General features: G+C 33.9%; 2 protein-coding genes across 4 annotated transcripts; one reads left to right on the forward strand and one right to left on the reverse strand.

Moving 5' to 3' along the window:
• LOC133288991 (homeobox-DDT domain protein RLT1-like) lies at positions 1-6,467 on the reverse strand. 3 transcript variants are annotated; one of them, XR_009748428.1, is made up of 8 exons: positions 6,244-6,467; positions 4,596-4,703; positions 3,863-4,504; positions 2,932-3,014; positions 1,164-1,646; positions 943-1,066; positions 770-861; positions 1-497 (listed from the first exon to the last, which is right to left on the reverse strand). XR_009748428.1 is itself a non-coding variant. In XM_061486841.1 (8 exons), exons 1-8 carry the CDS (start codon positions 6,248-6,250, stop codon positions 428-430), a joined length of 1,566 nt encoding a protein of 521 aa, XP_061342825.1. In that variant the 5' UTR covers positions 6,251-6,467; the 3' UTR covers positions 1-427. The 3 variants fall into 3 exon arrangements, 2 of the variants coding, with proteins under 2 accessions (XP_061342825.1, XP_061342824.1); XM_061486841.1 differs by having other exon boundaries at positions 983-1,066; positions 2,932-3,011; XM_061486840.1 differs by having other exon boundaries at positions 983-1,066.
• Positions 6,468-12,003: 5,536 nt separating this feature from the next.
• Positions 12,004-14,526, forward strand: LOC133288960 (pentatricopeptide repeat-containing protein At5g01110). Its single transcript, XM_061486802.1, has 2 exons — positions 12,004-14,406; positions 14,500-14,526. Exon 1 carries the CDS (start codon positions 12,004-12,006, stop codon positions 14,212-14,214), a length of 2,211 nt encoding a protein of 736 aa, XP_061342786.1. The 3' UTR covers positions 14,215-14,406; positions 14,500-14,526.
• Positions 14,527-19,103: the final 4,577 nt, after the last annotated feature.

Genomic DNA, 19,103 nt, shown 5'->3' on the forward strand with positions numbered 1-19,103 from the left:
AATCAATACAAAACCAATGGGATTAATTATTCTTAATTGCTAAAGCACAAGGTAGAAATAGTTGACTCTTCCAAGCAAGCATCAAATTGGACCAAATTTGGATGCCAAAAGCACTGCCATAACTAAACCAATAAGACAAATGACATACATATGAGCTAGAAACAGTGCTTCCCATGTTACTGGGAAAATGTATGCCTTTTTAGACTATACATAGACAATAAAAAACCACTCTCCAATTAAACTCGACTAGCGAGTGTGGGATGAGGACAATCCTTGTACGCAGTCTTATCCTGTTTCTTGGATTCGAACCCGTGACCTTTTACTCACAAAGGAGCAGCTTTACCACTGCTCGGTTCGCCCCCTTTTTACTATACATAGACAATGGCTTAGAGAAATCCTGCACACTTTTCACATCTATCAACAAAACTTAATCCATTGAGGAACTGGTTTCAGCAGTTTCATCCTCGCTAAAGCTAGATGGCATCTCTGCAGCAGATCTACATGATCATAAATGATGCTGTTAGAAAGGAGCTCTATATCCAATAACAACTTGGGTGAAAACATTCTTAAGGAAGAATAAAAAACTGTTAACTTTACCTGTTAAGCTCATACAGATATGCTTAACAAAAAAATGCTGCTAAATAATCTACTTAAAAATTATTGGTCAAGTTGACACCCAGAAAAACAAGAATACTCAAAATTTTCTAAGAGGACCTGGGTAAGCATGCGGTCATGAGAAAGACAAAAGCAAACAGATATAAATGCCCACCTCTGATTTTTCCTTTGTTCCATCTCAGCAACAGGTGATTGTTTCACATTGTACGGCTGAGGCATATCATCAACTTTAACTCGTTTTGTGACCTATACACATAGCAAAGCAAAACATCATACAGACATGCATGGAAGAAGTGCAGTGCGCTCAATAGAAAATCAAATAATCACATTTCAGAGGAAGAGGTATGCTTGCACAGCTAAAACTCACTGTGATTTCATTTGAAAGCATCCCTGATCCATCTGCGTTGCGATGTTGCTTTTTTGCCTTCCTGTCCCCCTTAAACATCTGTTCCTGCACATATACAAAAAATCATATGCAATTTAAACCATACGTAAGCAGAAAAAATTGATCATTACATATAAGAGAAAGTGCAAATATATTAATGAACCTTTGACATCCTAGTAGATAGTCCTCTTTCTGCAGTATCCACAGAAACTCGAGAATTACGGTTTGAATTTAAAGGCTTAGATTTTACATGTTCACTCCTTTGCACATTTCTTGGATTGATGTTATCATAGCCATGTAGCAGCAACTCTGTCTGCTTAACTGCAAGGTTCTCTTCATAGTGATCACTGTGGTTAGAAGCAGAATCAGATCTCATCCCCTCAACACCATGCTTAGTGCCCATTCTATGATTCTTAGTGCCATTATGAGCAGATGCTTCTCCGGTAGAGTCTTCATACAAATCCAGGGAAGAGTTCCTGCCAGGAAAATGATCGGTATAACTGTAAAGACTTTGCCTTTGTTTAATATTCTGGCGGCCTTTCTTATCCTGTTTACGCTGGAAATCAGTGTCATGCAACGAGCCGAAGTCAACTCCTTCCATATGTGAATCTCGGGAACTAAATTTAGTATAATGTGAATCATCTCTCTGAAAATACACAAGTGAAAGACGATGAGAGAGCAGGGATATTGGTATCACGATATCACTTTTGAGGTGTTTATAAACAGGATAAATTGAAGAGTTTTTAACAGCAGTGAAAAGATTTCAAGGAGGATTGAGCAGGCTCAAATATGAAATCATCTGTACTTATACACAACTTCTAATCCATTTAAAAATTTTCTTCACAGTAAAAATGACTTGAAACAATGGAATAGTAGCCCCGGATAATTTTGTTAACTTTTTCTTTCCCCTTGAGCACAGGAAAGAAGTAAAAGGCTACATTTAGTTTACTAAAGTAACCGTTCCATTTTAGCCACATTTTAAACGTCATTCATCTGGAATCACCATTTCTTTATTTTTAGCCTTTAGGATGGAAATCCCATTCCAAGGAAATGCTCATTCAGCTTGATTCAATAATTTCAACTTGATTCATTCATTCCCTCTAAGAAAGATATGAATCCTTTGCTATTATAATGTGTCATCGACAAAATTTATCTTACAATAAGTAATCAAAATTCGAAAAAGTCCAAAAATTATATACATGAATGACATATATATTCAACTCATAGGTTGGGTAAAATTATTATTTTTTAGAAATTAAATTAAATTTTATTATTTTGATTTTTAAATCCAAGGTTATTATTGTCATTAGGCTATTCCCTTCATTCCATTTCTCTCAAATTCTAACATAACAAACACCAACTGTGGTAGTGGGGATGATCACTCCATTCCATTTAATTCCCATTACCACCAATTCCCAAACCAATCCATTGTACCAGATTTGGGAAACATTAAACTTCCCATTCCCGTATATAATAATTCTGAAACCAATATGAATTGCGAGATGATCAGACCCCCTTTCCCAGCCCCTTTAAAGAAATCCAAAACTAGAGAGACAGAGAGAGAAAAAATTAAACAAAACAAAACGGGCATTCTGGTAAAGTGAGACAGGATCTTAAATTTGGTACTTATAGTGCTATTGAAGGTCAGTTAAGTGTAGCAAAACAAGTGAAAGCTATAGTTTCAGCAAAAAATGGTAGAAGCAAGTCATACAAGTGTTGAGAATCAACATGTCAGAGTTGGTTTTTTCTTTATTGGGTACATTTTTAGGGCTTGTTTTAATTAAATCATCTCTTCTCATCGTAAGCTTGTAACATAAATAATCGGGTGGTCGTCCAATCTTTAAAGCATGCATCATATAATTTAAACAGACTGTGTTCAATTACTAGGCTCATCAAAATACAAGAAGAATGCATTAGAAAGGTCCACTTACAGAGCTAAGACTGGGTTTCCTTTTTACAGCAGAGATTTCTGGAGAATTCGGATGAACAAGATTTGCAACACAGTATGGTTCTGCTATAGCATTCATTAGATTATAAAGGTAAGAATCTCAATCTATTCATAAAATGACTCAGTGCATTTAGAAATAAGGTGTGGAGTTAGTGAAAGAGAAAATAAAACCCTCACACGTCAGCTAAGATGAAACATTTCTAGTAAAACATGCAAAAAGAGCAAAATAAACTATTTTGAGCTAAAGCCACAATTCCTTCAATATGAGCATGATCTACTGCGAGTGTGTGTGTGTGCATGTTTCTTCTGGGCATTTCCAAATCAAGCAAATACTAACGCACCAAAAGAGACCTGAGCTACACAAAGGAAATAACTAAACCTTAACAGTTTTGAAAAGTTAATTTATTAAAATAACTTAGTGCTGATGCTAAAAATTCATATTCAAGTTTAAAAAATAAAAAATAAAAAAAATTCATATTCAAAGCCTCAAATCATATAAACACTGGGTTACCAGCAATGACATACTTGATCATATAAGAACAACAATCTTCTGACAAGTATTCTTAATGATTGAGACCATAAAACTATCCTCGTCAGATTATGTCACTGACCCTGTTGGTATTAATATTAAGGCATCTGTTTAAATTCCTCAAAAGCATATCAATGCAAACATGATGCAGTTTAGTTGGAAAACAGTTATTTGCTGTTCTAGAGACATGTCACCCCTACCACATCCAGTTCTATCCTTAAGCATTCACTTCCCTATGACAGAAAAATAATTCCAAATAAAACTTGGTGTTCTATCCTTAACCCAAAAAGGTTGTTACAACACGAAACAACATTTTGGTCTTACAAAACTATGTAAATGAGACTTGAAAAGAAAAAATTAAAAAGCAGAATATGGTACAACCTACCATGAACTGGATCCGCAGTTTGGCATTCAAATGCCCCTGGAGGAAGTGGATCAAATTCTACAGCAAGTAGCGGACCATCTTCCTGATAATGCCTTCCTAATTGCTTCTTAACAGCAGTTATAGCAGCATGTTCTATCTCGCCCTTCACTTTCAAATATCCTGATGGTTTATATCCCATGTTAATTGCACCCTTGGAGTTTACAGGTGAAAGAACTCCATTAGGTGTTAGATATCTAGAAGGCTCCACATCATGTCGAAGTGGATCTCGCAAAAAAGAGCTGCTCTCAGATGATGTATCATCCATTCCACTGACATTTTCTGTATAATGGTTCCTATGTCCATAGGTCATATCGGCTACTGAAAAATCATGATTGTAGAGGCCATGACTCTCAACCTCTTTTGGATCTAGATGCCTATAGTCACCATGTTTACTGCTTCCACATGAATCTTGCCCAAGTCCACTGCCACGATCCTGGATGACACCACTTGAATGATCTTGTCGTCCATTAGCAAATGCTTCACCTTTCAATAATTTTTTATCTTTTAACCTTCTGTGGCAAAACCATCCAGATATCTGCTTTTCTGTCAACCCTATCTCCTCAGCAACTTGTGATTTCATTTCCTCTGTGGGATACTTGTGCTCTAGAAACAAAGGTAAAAAATAATTCTTATTCAAAAAATTAGCACTTCGCAAGATGTATTAACACCCATGTGACAAAAAAAGTACCCCTACCATTATAAAATTTCTCCAAGGCCGTAACCTGGGCAGGTGTTTTGAGCTTTCTTTTCTTATTTTTCTCCATAGAGACTTTATTTTCTTCTGATTGCAATTCACTTGATTCTAAAGACCAACAGAAAAGCAGGAAGTTTAGTATGTGCGTTAGAATGGAAAGAATAATTACAGTATGCAAGAAGAAACAATAAATACGAAACATCTTATGCCATACAATCACTCAAATTGATCCACAAATGATATGAAGTCACAATATGACTATATGATGAACAGTGATGACAATATGAAAAAGGATGGATGCATGAGTAATTGAAGTCAAGTACCTCACGGGAAATGTTCATATGATCCAGAAAGCTTCTTTTTTTTAAATATTTAATCAAAAAGCTATTTGTTTTGACCAAATATTTATAAGAAAATGATTTTGCAATAAAAAAAGGTTTAAAAGGAGCATGCATAATTTGAGAGCTGCTGCAATAATATAGATCCCATCCCTCAGTACCAATTTCACAGGTTGGGAGGTTGTTTCGTAAGATCATTAATAAGTTAATAACACGATCCGTAGCTTCCAAGTCCAAACTGAGCTCTCAGTAAATGCAACAATACAGTGGCTACTTCCATCAAATCACTGATTTGTCATTTGTGAGTGCATTTTTAATTGGCATCCAATCCCATGTAACCGAGTTTATCATATGTCAACAATCAGCATAGTAACATAGTTATATGTAAAAACGTTCAGCCAAAAAGTAAACAGTATCTATTCCATAGACCAGATTATTGAAAGAGCTCAAAAGTTATTCACATGTGTAGCTTAAACTTGTATGATTTTGGTTAACATGTCAAGGCAGAGGGGAGCTGCAATCCCAAGAGTGAGCAATTGGGCAGTTATAAAATCAGGGCAGAGGCCAGCCAAATGGTCGCCAATCGCCATATATGGAGACATTGATAATGAGGAAAGTTGGAATTCACATCCACTGTATACTACCATTGATGCCATTTCACATATGCATAAAAGTCTGAACTACGATTTTGGTACATAAAAACCCAATTACAGCAAGCTTATTTCTTGCAACTGATCAGTTAACATGTTCCCTATTTCTTTAAAGTTTTCTAATATCAACTAAGCAAAAATAAAATTAAAATAAAATAAAAGTTTTCTAATCTCATAGAGTCTTTCACAAACAACCCATGGTTTGAGCTAATCAACAGCCAGTGCAAATGGATGAAGAAGAATAACAATAAAAACCAAGCCTTATCCCACACAGTATGTAGATCTAAGCGTAGACACTGATTTATGGTCATCAACAGAGCACACAAAAACCGTTTCAAATTAGGTGTTTATAAGAAAAATGCGGAAGAGAAAAATACATCAAGACACATCAAATACTAATTTCAATTATGATCAAAATTAATCAAACCCCATTTATACCCTTCAGTTTGACTCATTTTCCCAAAACCCAAAGACCCCAAATTGAAGCCCTTGGCGTCATACCCACCTTAAAACCACCTCCACAATATTCTAGGTTCCAATCAAGCCATTCATTCAATTTAAACACACAAAAAATTGATGTATTCTGACAAAAAATCAATCACCAAATAAAAGACCCAAATCTCTGATAAGGTCAAAGTTGGTGAAGAGAATAAACAGTACCTTCCATGGATTTGAGGAATTCTAGTGAATACCAATCTTCTAATCAAGTTTTAGGGTCAAAGGTGTGAAAAATTTTCAGTGGCTTATCAGAAAAGCGAGACCCGTTTATGCCAAAACCAAAAGAGAATGCAACATTAACATTAACAAATTATTGCATTTAGAATTTGACCCCCTAACTCCGCTTAGGAACAGATAAAGGAGCTTCTGGTGAAGGTGGAAAGACAAAGGGACGAGGAAACAAAAAAAACAAACAAACCAATTCTTGTGTTTTTATTTTGGTTGTTCCAAATTTCCAATCAACCTTTTCATTTGTCAATAAATCTTAAAAATTATTTTTTGCGTAAATGTCTTTAACGTTGTACTCGCTATCTGTTATGGTTCTGTTGTCAAGGGAAATTTCTAGAATATTACTGTGTTATTCACTTTTCCATCCATCTTTTCAATATAAATTAAACACCTATACTGATTGATGACATGAAAAAAAAATATATGCTTCCAATACAAATTAAACACCCATGCTGAGTGATGAAATGAAAAAAATATATATATTTAATTTTCAATAACAGTAGTACATACTATTGCTGTACCAGTACCAAAGATGAGCACGTTGTTATGAAAGATTTGCTTGCCTTAAAAATAACTGGCACTTAGGGCATGTTTGGTGCATAGTATAAGATAAGGCCTGATAGTATAAGACCTGATTGTATAAGACCTGATTAAATTTTAATATTATCCAGCGTTTGGTATGATATTGTATAAGATAATATCCTCCAATATTTTATAAATTAATATATTAAAAAATATTATTTTAATATATAAATGTTGAAATGATATATTAGTTATTGGGAATTGTACTTGTAAGCAATATTAATACATCAACCCCTTATCAGGCCTAATCCACCACTCCTAGGCCGGATTAAGTTATACATCATTTTGATGTATAAAGAGGTCCTGCTGTATAAGCTTATACTATACGATGGTCACATCAAACAACTGAAAATGTCATAACGTATAGCATAAGCTTATACTATCAGGCCTTATACATCACACCAAACAGGCCCTTATAAGAAAGGGAAAAATATTCTTTTTGTATTATTTTAATTGGAAGAAAGTCAAAAATTAATAATTTTTATTTAAAATTTTAATTAAAACAATATTTACTTTCTTTTTTCATAATTTTTATTGCCTAGTCTTTCTCTTATTTAAAATGGCAGTATGACACAATATATTTTAAAAGAATAAACATCAAACTCAGAAGAAAACAAAAAATAGTAATATTTTAAAGACATGTTTGGAGTACCTGATAAAGAAGATAAGATATGATAATTTATCATATCCTACTTTTATCTCTTATTTGATGGGTCAATAGGATATGATTAGCTTATCTTATTGTCTCATTTTATCCTATCTAATACATGATTTCTTATCTTATGGGGGGAGCGGGTTAGGATTCAACAGGATAAGATACTAATATTAGATACCCAATATATCCCCACGCTACCCAATATTTTTATATTTATTTTTTCTTTCTCTTTCTACATAATCTTATCAGATTGCTAATCAGTTGCTCATCAAACACAGTACATGATATAGGCTTATCGGCCTCATATCATATCCTATCCTTATCAGCCTCATATCATATCCTACCTTTATCCTATCCTGTCCACCAAACGAGCCCTACGGATTCATTTTTCTACGGTCAATATAAATAAATTATTCATATTGAACTCAAAATGATGTCATTTTGGAGCGAAAATCAATGTGTTTTTGTAATTATAATTTATTTTAGGGTTATAATGATATTCTTTATTATAATTTTTTAATCTTTCAACCAAAAACGATATTATTTTAAAAGTAAATGTAGATAACTTATTTACATTCATTCTAAAAATATTAAAATCATATTCATATTTTAATGGGTTCATATTTTTTATACTGCGGGACAGCGTGAGAAAAAAAAAAGAGATAAATTAAACGTGGGACCACACTTTAAAAAAAATTAGTTACCACGGAAGACGAATTCTTTTTAAGAAAAAAAATTTGCTTCCCTTTCGCTGGTGAACATGATTTCCGTATTTTAATTATCATGCGTGACATTTAATTTCAATTTTACTTTTATAGTTCACTGTGGTATAATCTTATAAAGTATTATGACAGTAAGATATGTTAAAGATCAAATTAAAAATGATTTTAGATATGGAAATTGAACTGAAATTTTTTTAATAAAAAATTAAATTAAAATGAATATAATGTATAATAATGAAAAATATATTTTAAATATAAAAAAATCAGCTATCAAAACGAGTTTTTTTTAATAAAACGAGTTTTTAATTAGCATGAAATTAATCCGTCTTTGATAGAACCATTTATTTATTTCATTTCTTTCTGTTACACGTTATTTTTTAATGTTTGTTCCAAAAAATTTATTTCCTTTTCTATATGACAAATTTAATGCATTCAATTTTCTTCTTATGGACCACATAGAAAGTATATATTTATGTATGTAGAAGATAATTTTATTTATTATGAGAAACTTTAAATCAGTGTTTAAAAATCCGGCCGGGCCATCAATCCGGCCGAGGTTAGGGGTCACGGAGTCATGGGTTCAACCGGAGGATTATGAGATCATTACGCTGACCCGGTTTATATATTAAAAAAATATAAATATATATATCCTATATGAAAACATTAAAAAACAAATCACCAATTATCAAAGATTCAAAATATACTTAACATAATTCACCAATTACAACCACAAGCCAATATTACACAACCTAATTAATGTATCAAGCTACCAAAGTACAAAACTCATATTCTAATGGGTCACTACGCTGACCCGGTTCTGCCACTTTTGTGAAGGTCCCTGACAGAAAAATTTAAAGGAAGTAAGAATGAGTTTTTGTTTTCCATCGACGACCGTAAGGATTTCATTTGAATGGGTAAAATTCTTACATTCTCTAAAAGATTCATGGCAGCGAGGTGAAGATTGAAGACGCCTAGGTCACTGGGAGAGAAGAGAACGATTAGATTTAGGTTTGCAAGCATTTTTATTTTTATTTTTTTTAATAAAACGATGTTATTTCATGGAATTTTAAAAAAAAATCATGCAGTGACCTCCTTTGACCCCTCTGACCCGAGAGTCACTGAAATCCGGCCAGATTTTGGGGGTCAGAGGGGTCTATATGCATATAAGGTCTAACTTGTGATCCCAACTCTCAGAGGGGAGGGGTCGGGGTTGACCCGGGTCAACCCGGGGGCGGAGTGAGATTTTAAAACACTGTTTTAAACCATTTATTAAAAAGGTTTATTATTTCTCTTGTTGTAGAAAATAAATTTATCTTCTATACATTCATGAAAGTGTATGGGATGCACAGCTAATGTGAGAAAAAGAAAGAAAGAAAGAATATGAATCTCACACACTCTAATCAGAAACATTAAAACCCTTATTAAAATAGTATATTTTTAACATTTGGCTCGAACTTGCAATAATGATTGAGAAAATAATTTCATAATTGATGAATAATGTTCGCACAAATGCTTTAATATTTATCCAAACATTAGTTAAAGTTATATCTTGCACCCATATATGAGTAGATAAAGCCTATTTTGTATATGCGGAGAAATGTTAAACTTATAAACAAAATGTAGGGAAAATGGCAAAAAATTAATTTATTGCATTTTTAATAAAAATTTACGAATTTATTGCTATTTTGAAAATAATTACTCATGATGTTCGATTAATTGTGGGGAGCTCATGTCATTAAGTTGCGAGATTTGAGACTCCACCGGATCATGGTATACTGAGATTTGAGACGCGGGTTTATCACCATCGTCATCTCCTTCTGAAGCACTAGCATCCTCGGCCAGAAGACGTTATTTCATTGCGATATTTTCATTATCGTCATCGTCGTAGTCGTCATGCATAACCCAAGTAGGATCATTTTTATCTCCCTCATAAATGTTAACAATTGGAGAAGCATGAGCAGCACATGTTGATGCATGACGTGGAGAATTTAAAGCAACTGTTCTCACCAGTAAAACAACATCCTCTGCTCCGGCAATGTCCTCATACAACTCCAAAAAATCTTTCCTTGACTGGTTGAAAAATTATTCCATTATCATCTCGACGTCTTCATCATCCACCACTTGCAAACTAATGTATTGTTCAGATTGCCATATCCTTGTGGTGATCTGAGTGATAGATTAGTTAGCTTGAAGAGTTAACTTTTGACGAATTCTCTGATACAATTATCAATTGTTGAGTTGCGTTTGGTACATGTTGGCCTTTTTTCACCTTCAAAAATTACGCCTCGTCGTCCTTCCACCTTCCTACCATTGTAATATAACACAATACGAACAGAATTAGAATATAAACTCATTTTAAAATGGAGTAACAAAAAAAATAAAAAGACTATGAATAAGCTAATAATTTTGTATGTAAAAGTAAGAATCGATGGTAGAGAAGAGTTGTGAAGAGTGATAAGGGTTTGAATAGATATTTTTCCACCATTCACGCCCCAAGTGGGCATCATTTGCGCATGTGTCACGCCCAAATTGGGTATCACAGGTCACGCCCCAGTTAGACGTGACCCACGTAGAGGTGACGCCTACATGGGACGTGACAATGTGCAATAAATGCGTAAATAATTTCAAAACAACAACAAATTCATAATTTTTTTATTTAAATTGCAATAAATTAATTTTTTTGCCTAGGAAAAATGTTTCATAATTGATAAATAATGTTTGCACAAATGGTTTAATATTTCTCCAAACATTAGTTAAAGTTATATCTTGTACACATATACGAGTAGATAAAGCGTATGTTGTATATGCATAAAAACATTAAATTTATAAATAAATAAAAAGGAAAATGTTTCATAATTGATGAATAATGTTCGCACGAATGGTTTAATATTTCTCCAAACATTAGTTAAAGTTATATATTGTACACATATATAAGTAGATAAATCCTATTTTGTATAGGTTACAAAAAAAAAAACCCATTTTGTTATATGCGGAGAAACGTTAAACTTATAAACAAAATGCAGACATGATGGCCTATTTTTGTCTTTTTTGACTTCTCCTTATCAAGGCTCTACTAACTTTTATGTTCACTGTAGATAAAATTATTTTTTACTTCGAGAAAATATTGAACCAATAAACAAAAGATTTAATGTTTTTTCTTCAAACACATGAGAGTGGATATAGTCCATTTTTTTTCTTTTTATTCTCATCACATGAAGAGACCCAAAATTAATTACTTCTCACAACATAAAGAAAATGGAATACCGAACAAAATGTCACTGTTCATCCAGTTTTTCACCTAAATGTCACGCGCACAGTGTTATTTCTCAATCTATCATGAGGGCAAGTTCGTTATCCGGTGTAGCGAACTCGGTCACATTTCTAGTGAATGACAAGTATAAAGTTAAAAAAAAAGTACGAAGGTCGCTACATTGAGTAGCGAACTTGGTGTCCACTAAAAACGTGACACGTCAGCAAATCGAGTTCGCTACACCGGGTAGCGAACTTGTCCCGTGATAGATTGGAAAATAACACTGTTGCATAGTATTTAAGTAAAAAACTTGATGAACAGTGATATTTTGATCAGTGTTACAAATAAAATCAACCTAATATCATTATTCATTATTCATTAAATCAGGGTCGGGTCGGGTCGGGTGTAACGTTAAACCCAATCCAAATAAAACACATTCTGTTGTTTTGTTTTTCAATTTTCATCATCTCCATCTTCACCCTTCAATGGCGTCACTGATACAACACCTACTACCTATCAGAACTGTCCCAGCTCGCATACAATCTCTCACCCTTTCTCCCCAGCTACGTCTTTCTCTTCCACACATCCCTTCCTCTTCCTTTTCCTCTCTTCCTCACCCCTACGAAGAACCTTCTTCCCATGTGGAAGACGCGTTTTTGGTTGATAAGGTTCTCTTGACCTTGAAGCAAGGCAGTCTCGCTTCATTGCGCAACCTCCTTCTTCGTTCCAACGACCCTTCATCGCTCGTCCTTCAAGTCCTTCATCGATGTCGTCAATACGACCCCGTTTTGGGTCACAACTTCGTTCGCGCGGTGGCTTCCTCAAATTGTCCCAATCTCAACCACTCATTTCCCGCGATGGTTCACGTTCTTGTTCGCGCCAGGAACCTTCCAGAAGCTCAGGCTCTGCTCCTCAGAATGATCAGAAAGAGTGGCGCTTCGCGTGTTGAAGTGGTCGATTCTTTGGTTTCTTCTTCCGCCACGCACGGCGATTGTGCCTCCAATGTGAGTGTTTTCGATTTGTTGATAAGGACTTACGTTCAGGCTAGGAAATTGAGAGAAGGGTCTGAGGCGTTTTTCTTGTTGAGGAGCAAAGGTTTTTGTGTTTCCATAAATGCTTGTAACGCTCTCCTTGGTTCACTTGTGAAGGTTGGGTGGGTGGATTTGGCATGGAGTGTGTATGATAATGTTGTGAATAGTGGGACATTGGTGAATGTGTATACTCTGAATATCATGGTTAATGCTTTGTGTAAAGATGGAAGAATGGATCAGGTTAAGGGTTTCTTGTCTAGCTTGGAGGATAAGGGGATTTTTCCTGATACTGTGACATATAATACTCTGATTAATGCGCATTGTCGATTGGGGCTTGTGTTAGAAGCCTTTGAATTGATGAACTCAATGATGGGTCAGGGGTTGAAACCTGGCCTTTTTACTTATAATGCTATGATCAATGGTTTGTGCAAGAAGGGGAGCTATGAGAGAGCAAAGGGTGTTTTGGATGAGATGTTGGGGATTGGATTGAGTCCTGATGCTGCTACTTTTAACCCGCTGTTGGTGGAGAGTTGTAGAAAGGATGATATTTGTGAGGCGGAAAGGATTTTTAATGAAATGTTGCGCCGAGGAGTTGTTCCCGATTTAATTAGCTTTAGCTCAATCATAGGTGTCTTCTCCAGGAATGGGTACCTTGACCGGGCCTTGGAGTATTTTAAGAATATGAAAGGTGCTGGGTTGGTTCCTGATACTGTCATTTATACTATTCTTATAAATGGGTATTGCAGGAATGGCAACATGTCTGGGGCTTTGAACATGCGGAATGAAATGGTAGAGCAGGGTTGTGTTATGGATGTGGTTACATACAATACTCTATTGAATGGATTGTGCAGGGGAAAATTGCTCGTTGATGCTGATCAGCTATTTAAGGAGATGGTGGAAAGGGGAGTTTTTCCTGATTTCTACACTCTCACCACTCTCATTCATGGTTATTGTAAGGATGGAAACATGACTAAAGCACTTAGTTTGTTCGAGACTATGACTCAAAGGAGCCTCAAGCCTGATGTTGTGACATATAATACATTGATTGATGGCTTCTGCAAAATTGGTGAAATGGAGAAAGCTAAGGAGTTGTGGTGTGATATGATAAGCAGGGAAATATTGCCCAACTACATATCATTTAGCATTTTAATAAATGGATTTTGCAGTTTAGGTCTTGTGTCTGAAGCATTCAGGTTGTGGGATGAAATGGTAGAGAAAGGAATTAAGCCCACCCTGGTTACTTGCAACACCATTATAAAGGGATATTTGCGGGCTGGCAAATTGTTAAAGGCAAATAACTTCTTGAACAAGATGATTTTAGAAGGAGTTTCTCCTGATTGCATTACATATAATACTCTTATAAATGGTTTTGTTAAGGAAGAGAACTTGGACAGAGCTTTTGTCTTGATAAATAACATGGAAGAACATGGGCTACTGCCCGATGTTTTCACATACAATGCAATTCTTAGTGGATATTGTAGGCAAGGTAGAATGCAAGAGGCTGAGATGGTATTACGTAAGATGATTGACAAAGGCATCAATCCTGATAGATCCACATACACATCATTGATAAATGGGCATGTCTCTCAAGACAACCTGAAAGAGGCATTCCGTTTCCATGATGAAATGCTGCAAAGGGGATTTGTGCCAGATGACAAATTCTAAGAACTTTACTGTTTCATCCTTTCTAGTTATGGCTGTAAAGCAGCTCTCTTCAAAATCTAAGCAAGGAAACCATGAGTTTGTGAATGATATATGGGCTTCAACATCCCAATCTTGTTAAGCTTTATGGATGTTTTGTGGAGCGGAGCCAGCTAATATATATGGAAATAAATCGTCTATCTCGCATTCTTTTTGGTAAGCTTCATAATTAATAAACTTAAGCATACTTTCCATTTGAACCAAATATATAGCCAACTAATTGATTGTCCTTCTCCCTATCACATACAGGGAAGGATCCAGACAGAATGAAACTGACTGGCCAACCAGGAAGAAAATTTGCCTTGGTATAGTTTGAGCTGTGGCTTATCTCCATAAAGAGTCCAGAATAAAAATCATTCATAAGGATATAATGACAAGTAATGTGTTGATCAACAAGGATTTTAATGCTAAAGTTTCAGATTTTGGCATGACAAAAACTTATTGAAGATGACAAAACCCATGTTAGCACTTGAGTTGCAGGAACAATGTGAGTTCATCATATTTTGCTACTATTTCTCTTGTTTCTCTCGTCAAAACATGGTATTGCAATCTTTGTAATAATTTGAAGTTTGAACTAAAGCTTGACTACCTGTTTGTCATGAAATTGAAAAATGAAAGAATAAAGTCTATATTGTCAAAGATAAGTCATCCTAAAACAATAATCTGTAAGGTGAACGCCTATATCTCTAGTATTCCCTCCATACAAAAACTTTTTGGGCTTTGAAGTGCGAAGAAAACTCGTCTACTCAAAATTAGGATGAAATTACAATTAAATTAGAAGCCCAGAAGCTGCATGGACCAAGTTTCTCATTCAAGGATCAATTTTCCTCAAACTTTATGCTGTAGGTGGAGGCCATTGAATACTTTATATCTAACATATATTTAATCTTAATGCTTCTATTTGACCTAGTATGTCATAACCTACTTCAATATTATTGCAATGATCATAATTTCCATATATATTCTTGTTTTCATTCTGCAGTGGTTATATGGCTTCTGAGTATGCAATACGTGGCTATTTAACTGACAAAGCAAATGGTTATAGCTTCGGGGTGGTTGCATTGGAAACTGTTAGTCGAGAGAGAAACACAAATTACAGCCCGAGCAAGGAATTTGGCCAGAAGTAATTTCTTATACTGTTATATTTGGAATTGAAACTAACAGCTGAATATCTCAGATCAGAAAGTAGATCCTGATGTCATTCCAACCTTCAAGCATGCTCACAACTTGGGACATTGTTGGCCTGATTGTAGGAGATGCATTAGAACATAAGAGAGCCACATTTAGAATTACCATGGCCTCCTCAGTTGAATATTCTGAACCCAAATCTGGATCGACCAGCCCCAGAAGACTTCCTCTCTCTTGCGAAACATAGGACTGAAAGAAACTCAAAGGTTACTCTTTATCAAAAGATGACTGATATCAATTTATGCATACAAATTTATACTGAAACTATGATGGATTGAGAAAATAAACCAGCACAAAAATGTGGAGTGGAAATAAACGGTTTGATTATCGGACAGACTCTAGATAACATTTGGCCAATATTTTGAATAAAGGATTACATATATATGAACTAGTAAAACCCATAAATCTATAGGTCTCGGGGAACTTGGAATTTTTTGTTTGTATGAGCCGTTATAATAGGCATTAGTTGGAGTATTAAGGGAAGAACTGTCAATCTATTGACTAATAGTTCTCCAACGTTTTTACTAAGCAATCAGTCAAGGCAATTGTTTCTCTGATTTCGTTGATAATGTTTATGCTGTAAGGGATACAATCCTTAAGATCAGACCACAGTTATTCTCTTCTCTGACATTCCCCCATTGCATACTTCCCCCACTAACATTTTGTCATTCTGCAAGTATTACATAATTCCTCCTGCATGATATGCTTGCAAAGAATTATTTCAACTCAAAAATTTATGCTATTAATTGAGGTCACATTAATGACTTTATACTATTTATATTTCCAACACTTCCGCTTGTGCAAGACACCTTTTAGGTTAGAAGTGTGAATAATGCATAGATTTATTTTGTTTTTATTGTTTTTCTTGTGTTGATTTTAACTTCTTTTTTAAATTTATTAGAAAATGAGAATGGTGATCTTATGGTTATAGAGACTCAAATACCATATAAATAACCAATAAAAGCCATTAATGTGGCCTCACATAACACTGCTTCAGTGTCCTTGACCATAGACTTCCCAGTGTATACTGTACTGTATCCTCTCTTACTCAGTGGCGTATCATGGTCCATATGAAGTTGTTTTCCCCAGTTTTTAACTCTTTTTGTAACCCATTGGTCAATCATATTATCTGATTCTGATGTTGTTAAAGTCAAATTTTTGATACATTATCTGCACTTAAGTTACTGATCAGAATCTATACCATGCTAAGAATTGGCTACATGTAATCTGTGCAGATTTTAGTTTCTTTTATGTGTGCGTGTGGGTGTGTTTGTATATTACATAACATAGCAATTTGCTAGTCTGATAAAAAAAAATAAAAATCACGGGAAGTAGCGTGATCAATGAATGAAGAATCTGCTGATTCATATTTCCGACCTTTTTCTAAGTGGAGTTATTGAAACGCTTGTCCTATGAGGGTGACTTCACTAGTTAAACGATAACTTCAAGTGGATTCTTTTTCTTCTTTCTTAAAGTAAACTGATCAAAGAGAACAAACTCCAGCAGTGACAAAACTGTTTTTTTATGACTAAAAGATTATGGATTCGAATTCAGGAAATAACTTTTTTGCAATTATATAAGAGTAAGGCTGCATATAAGGATTATCTCCACTTCATATTCAGCTAGTCAGGTTTAACATGGAATGGTTTTTTCCCTTAAAGTTTCACTTGAAAAGGGATTCTTTCGAGTACAATTATGAGATAGAAATAAAAGTGATTGTAATATGTATTTATTTATGGGTTTAGTGTTTGTTCTTTTAAAAGATATGGAGTTATGTCATTTTAAACGAGAAAAAGACACAAGTAATAAAAAATTATAAGAGAGAAAGTGAGCATTTTTTAAAAAAATTTAATTTTAAATAAAAAAAATATTAGATTGTGTTTTTTTTCTTTTCTTAAAATGACATAATTATAAGTCCTTTAAAAGGAGATTTTCTTTATTTATTTATTTTAAAACCCAACCACAAGGGAAAGTCGTTTGTGGAGAAAGTTTAACTGTATTGCTCGGTCTAAAGTAATTGGTCTTCCATTTAATTGGGAGCGCAATGATACATAGAAAACTATAAAGAGTGTTTGTCAGAAGGAAAAAATTTAAAATTACGAGAAAGTGAGATTGAGGATTTGATTTATTCACGTTTGGTACCAGGATTATAAAACTTTTCCCAAAAAAGTCAGATTCTCGGGATTCATGTCTGAAGGAAAACTCTATCTTATAAGTTATGATACTACCAAATGGATGATATTTTGAGAATTTCATGTGATGAAAATATTTAATAATTTTTTTGGAACATAATTAATCTCAATCCACATTTTCAGCAATATTTTACAGTCAATCAAACATACCATCAAAAAAATTAACTTAATATTTCTGTGAATATTTTGACTTATTAAATAATTTTTTGGTAATATTTTCGAAAAACTCATTTTTCAACTATATTTCCGGGAATCGTGATTTCCAAGTAAAAAATAATTTTTCATTTGCCAAACACTCCAATTCTAACCCAAAGGAAAGTATGAAGTTTTATTTCATTAGACATTTAATTTTATGATGCCGTAATGATAATGATAATAATTTGATTGCACGGAAATATATTTTGTAGGATGAAATAATTGACCGGGTTAATTCAACACCATTTTGGTTGTAGTTATTATTATTATTATTATTTTATGTAAGTAAAGCGAGTCTTTTCAATCAAACCAATGATGAGTGCCATTAAGCAGCCCATGTTTAGATTAATAAAATACAATATAGGTGATCATATGTTGCTATGTTTGTATTTTTTTTTTTAACATTAAAAGTTTAGGTGGTGCTATCTGCTATATGCTTGTATTTTTAACCTTCACATGCATTATTATGATTTCAAGCGCAGTAATCAGGATAGATGCATTGTAATGACTGAATCGTTCTTTTAATAGAATGGATCATTTCACTTTTACCTTCGAGTTTCAATTTCAAAGGAACAAATAGAAAATCATATTCCATTACATATAACAACACGAGGGGGGCTAGTTAGCGGGGAGAGATTTAGATTATATATGTAAAAGATTATAAATTCATATATCTGATTCATCATTATTTAAAAAAAAAAACTACAACAAGCATGCACATATACACAGAACTTAGCAAAAGGAAATGTCAGCTTCTCATCTTTTATTCCCACTTGAATGGTAAGATTCGTGCACGAGCCGTTATCCTAAATATTTATGAACTTGTTCAGTGGGGTGGGAGTTGAAATCTTCAAAAGCTAGCCTTCCACATTTAAACAGCAACTACAATAACGTACTGGTTTATGACCAGAATAAGGGTAGGATCCATTCAGATTAATTAGCTTACTGTTGGATGATATAAGCATTAACATATATATCTATAACTACTTCACGGGTATTAATTTATTTTTTTGTATTTTTAGAAAATTAGATGTATTTATCTCGCTAAAATTAAAAAATAAAAAATAAAAAAAAACCAGAAATACTTATCTCGCTAAAATTAAAAAAAAATATATTATATATTATTTAAACTTATGAAATTTAATGTACTTTTAAAAATCTACCCTAATATCATATGCATTGAAATAGATATAAGTTAATAAATTAATGAGCTAGTACTTGTTCTGGCTAAATCATAAGGATGTTCCTGTTATGAGTTAGGATAAATTTAACTTTATC

Source organism: Gastrolobium bilobum, unplaced genomic scaffold (genome assembly GCF_033153095.1).
Source record: "Gastrolobium bilobum isolate Gb01-03AN ecotype WA unplaced genomic scaffold, APGP_CSIRO_Gbil_v1 utg6815, whole genome shotgun sequence".
NCBI lineage: Eukaryota > Viridiplantae > Streptophyta > Magnoliopsida > Fabales > Fabaceae > Gastrolobium > Gastrolobium bilobum.

Excerpts from the sequence above, each read along its gene's own strand:
- LOC133288960 (XM_061486802.1), top strand. The coding sequence starts at position 12,004 with ATGGCGTCACTGATACAACACCTACTACCTATCAGAACTGTCCCAGCT.
- LOC133288991 (XM_061486840.1), bottom strand. Across the intron at positions 3,015-3,862 it reads AACTGCGGATCCAGTTCATG|CAGAACCATACTGTGTTGCA; the intron begins GTAGGTTGTACC and ends TGAATGCTATAG. Across the intron at positions 498-769 it reads GAACAAAGGAAAAATCAGAG|ATCTGCTGCAGAGATGCCAT; the intron begins GTGGGCATTTAT and ends ATGATCATGTAG.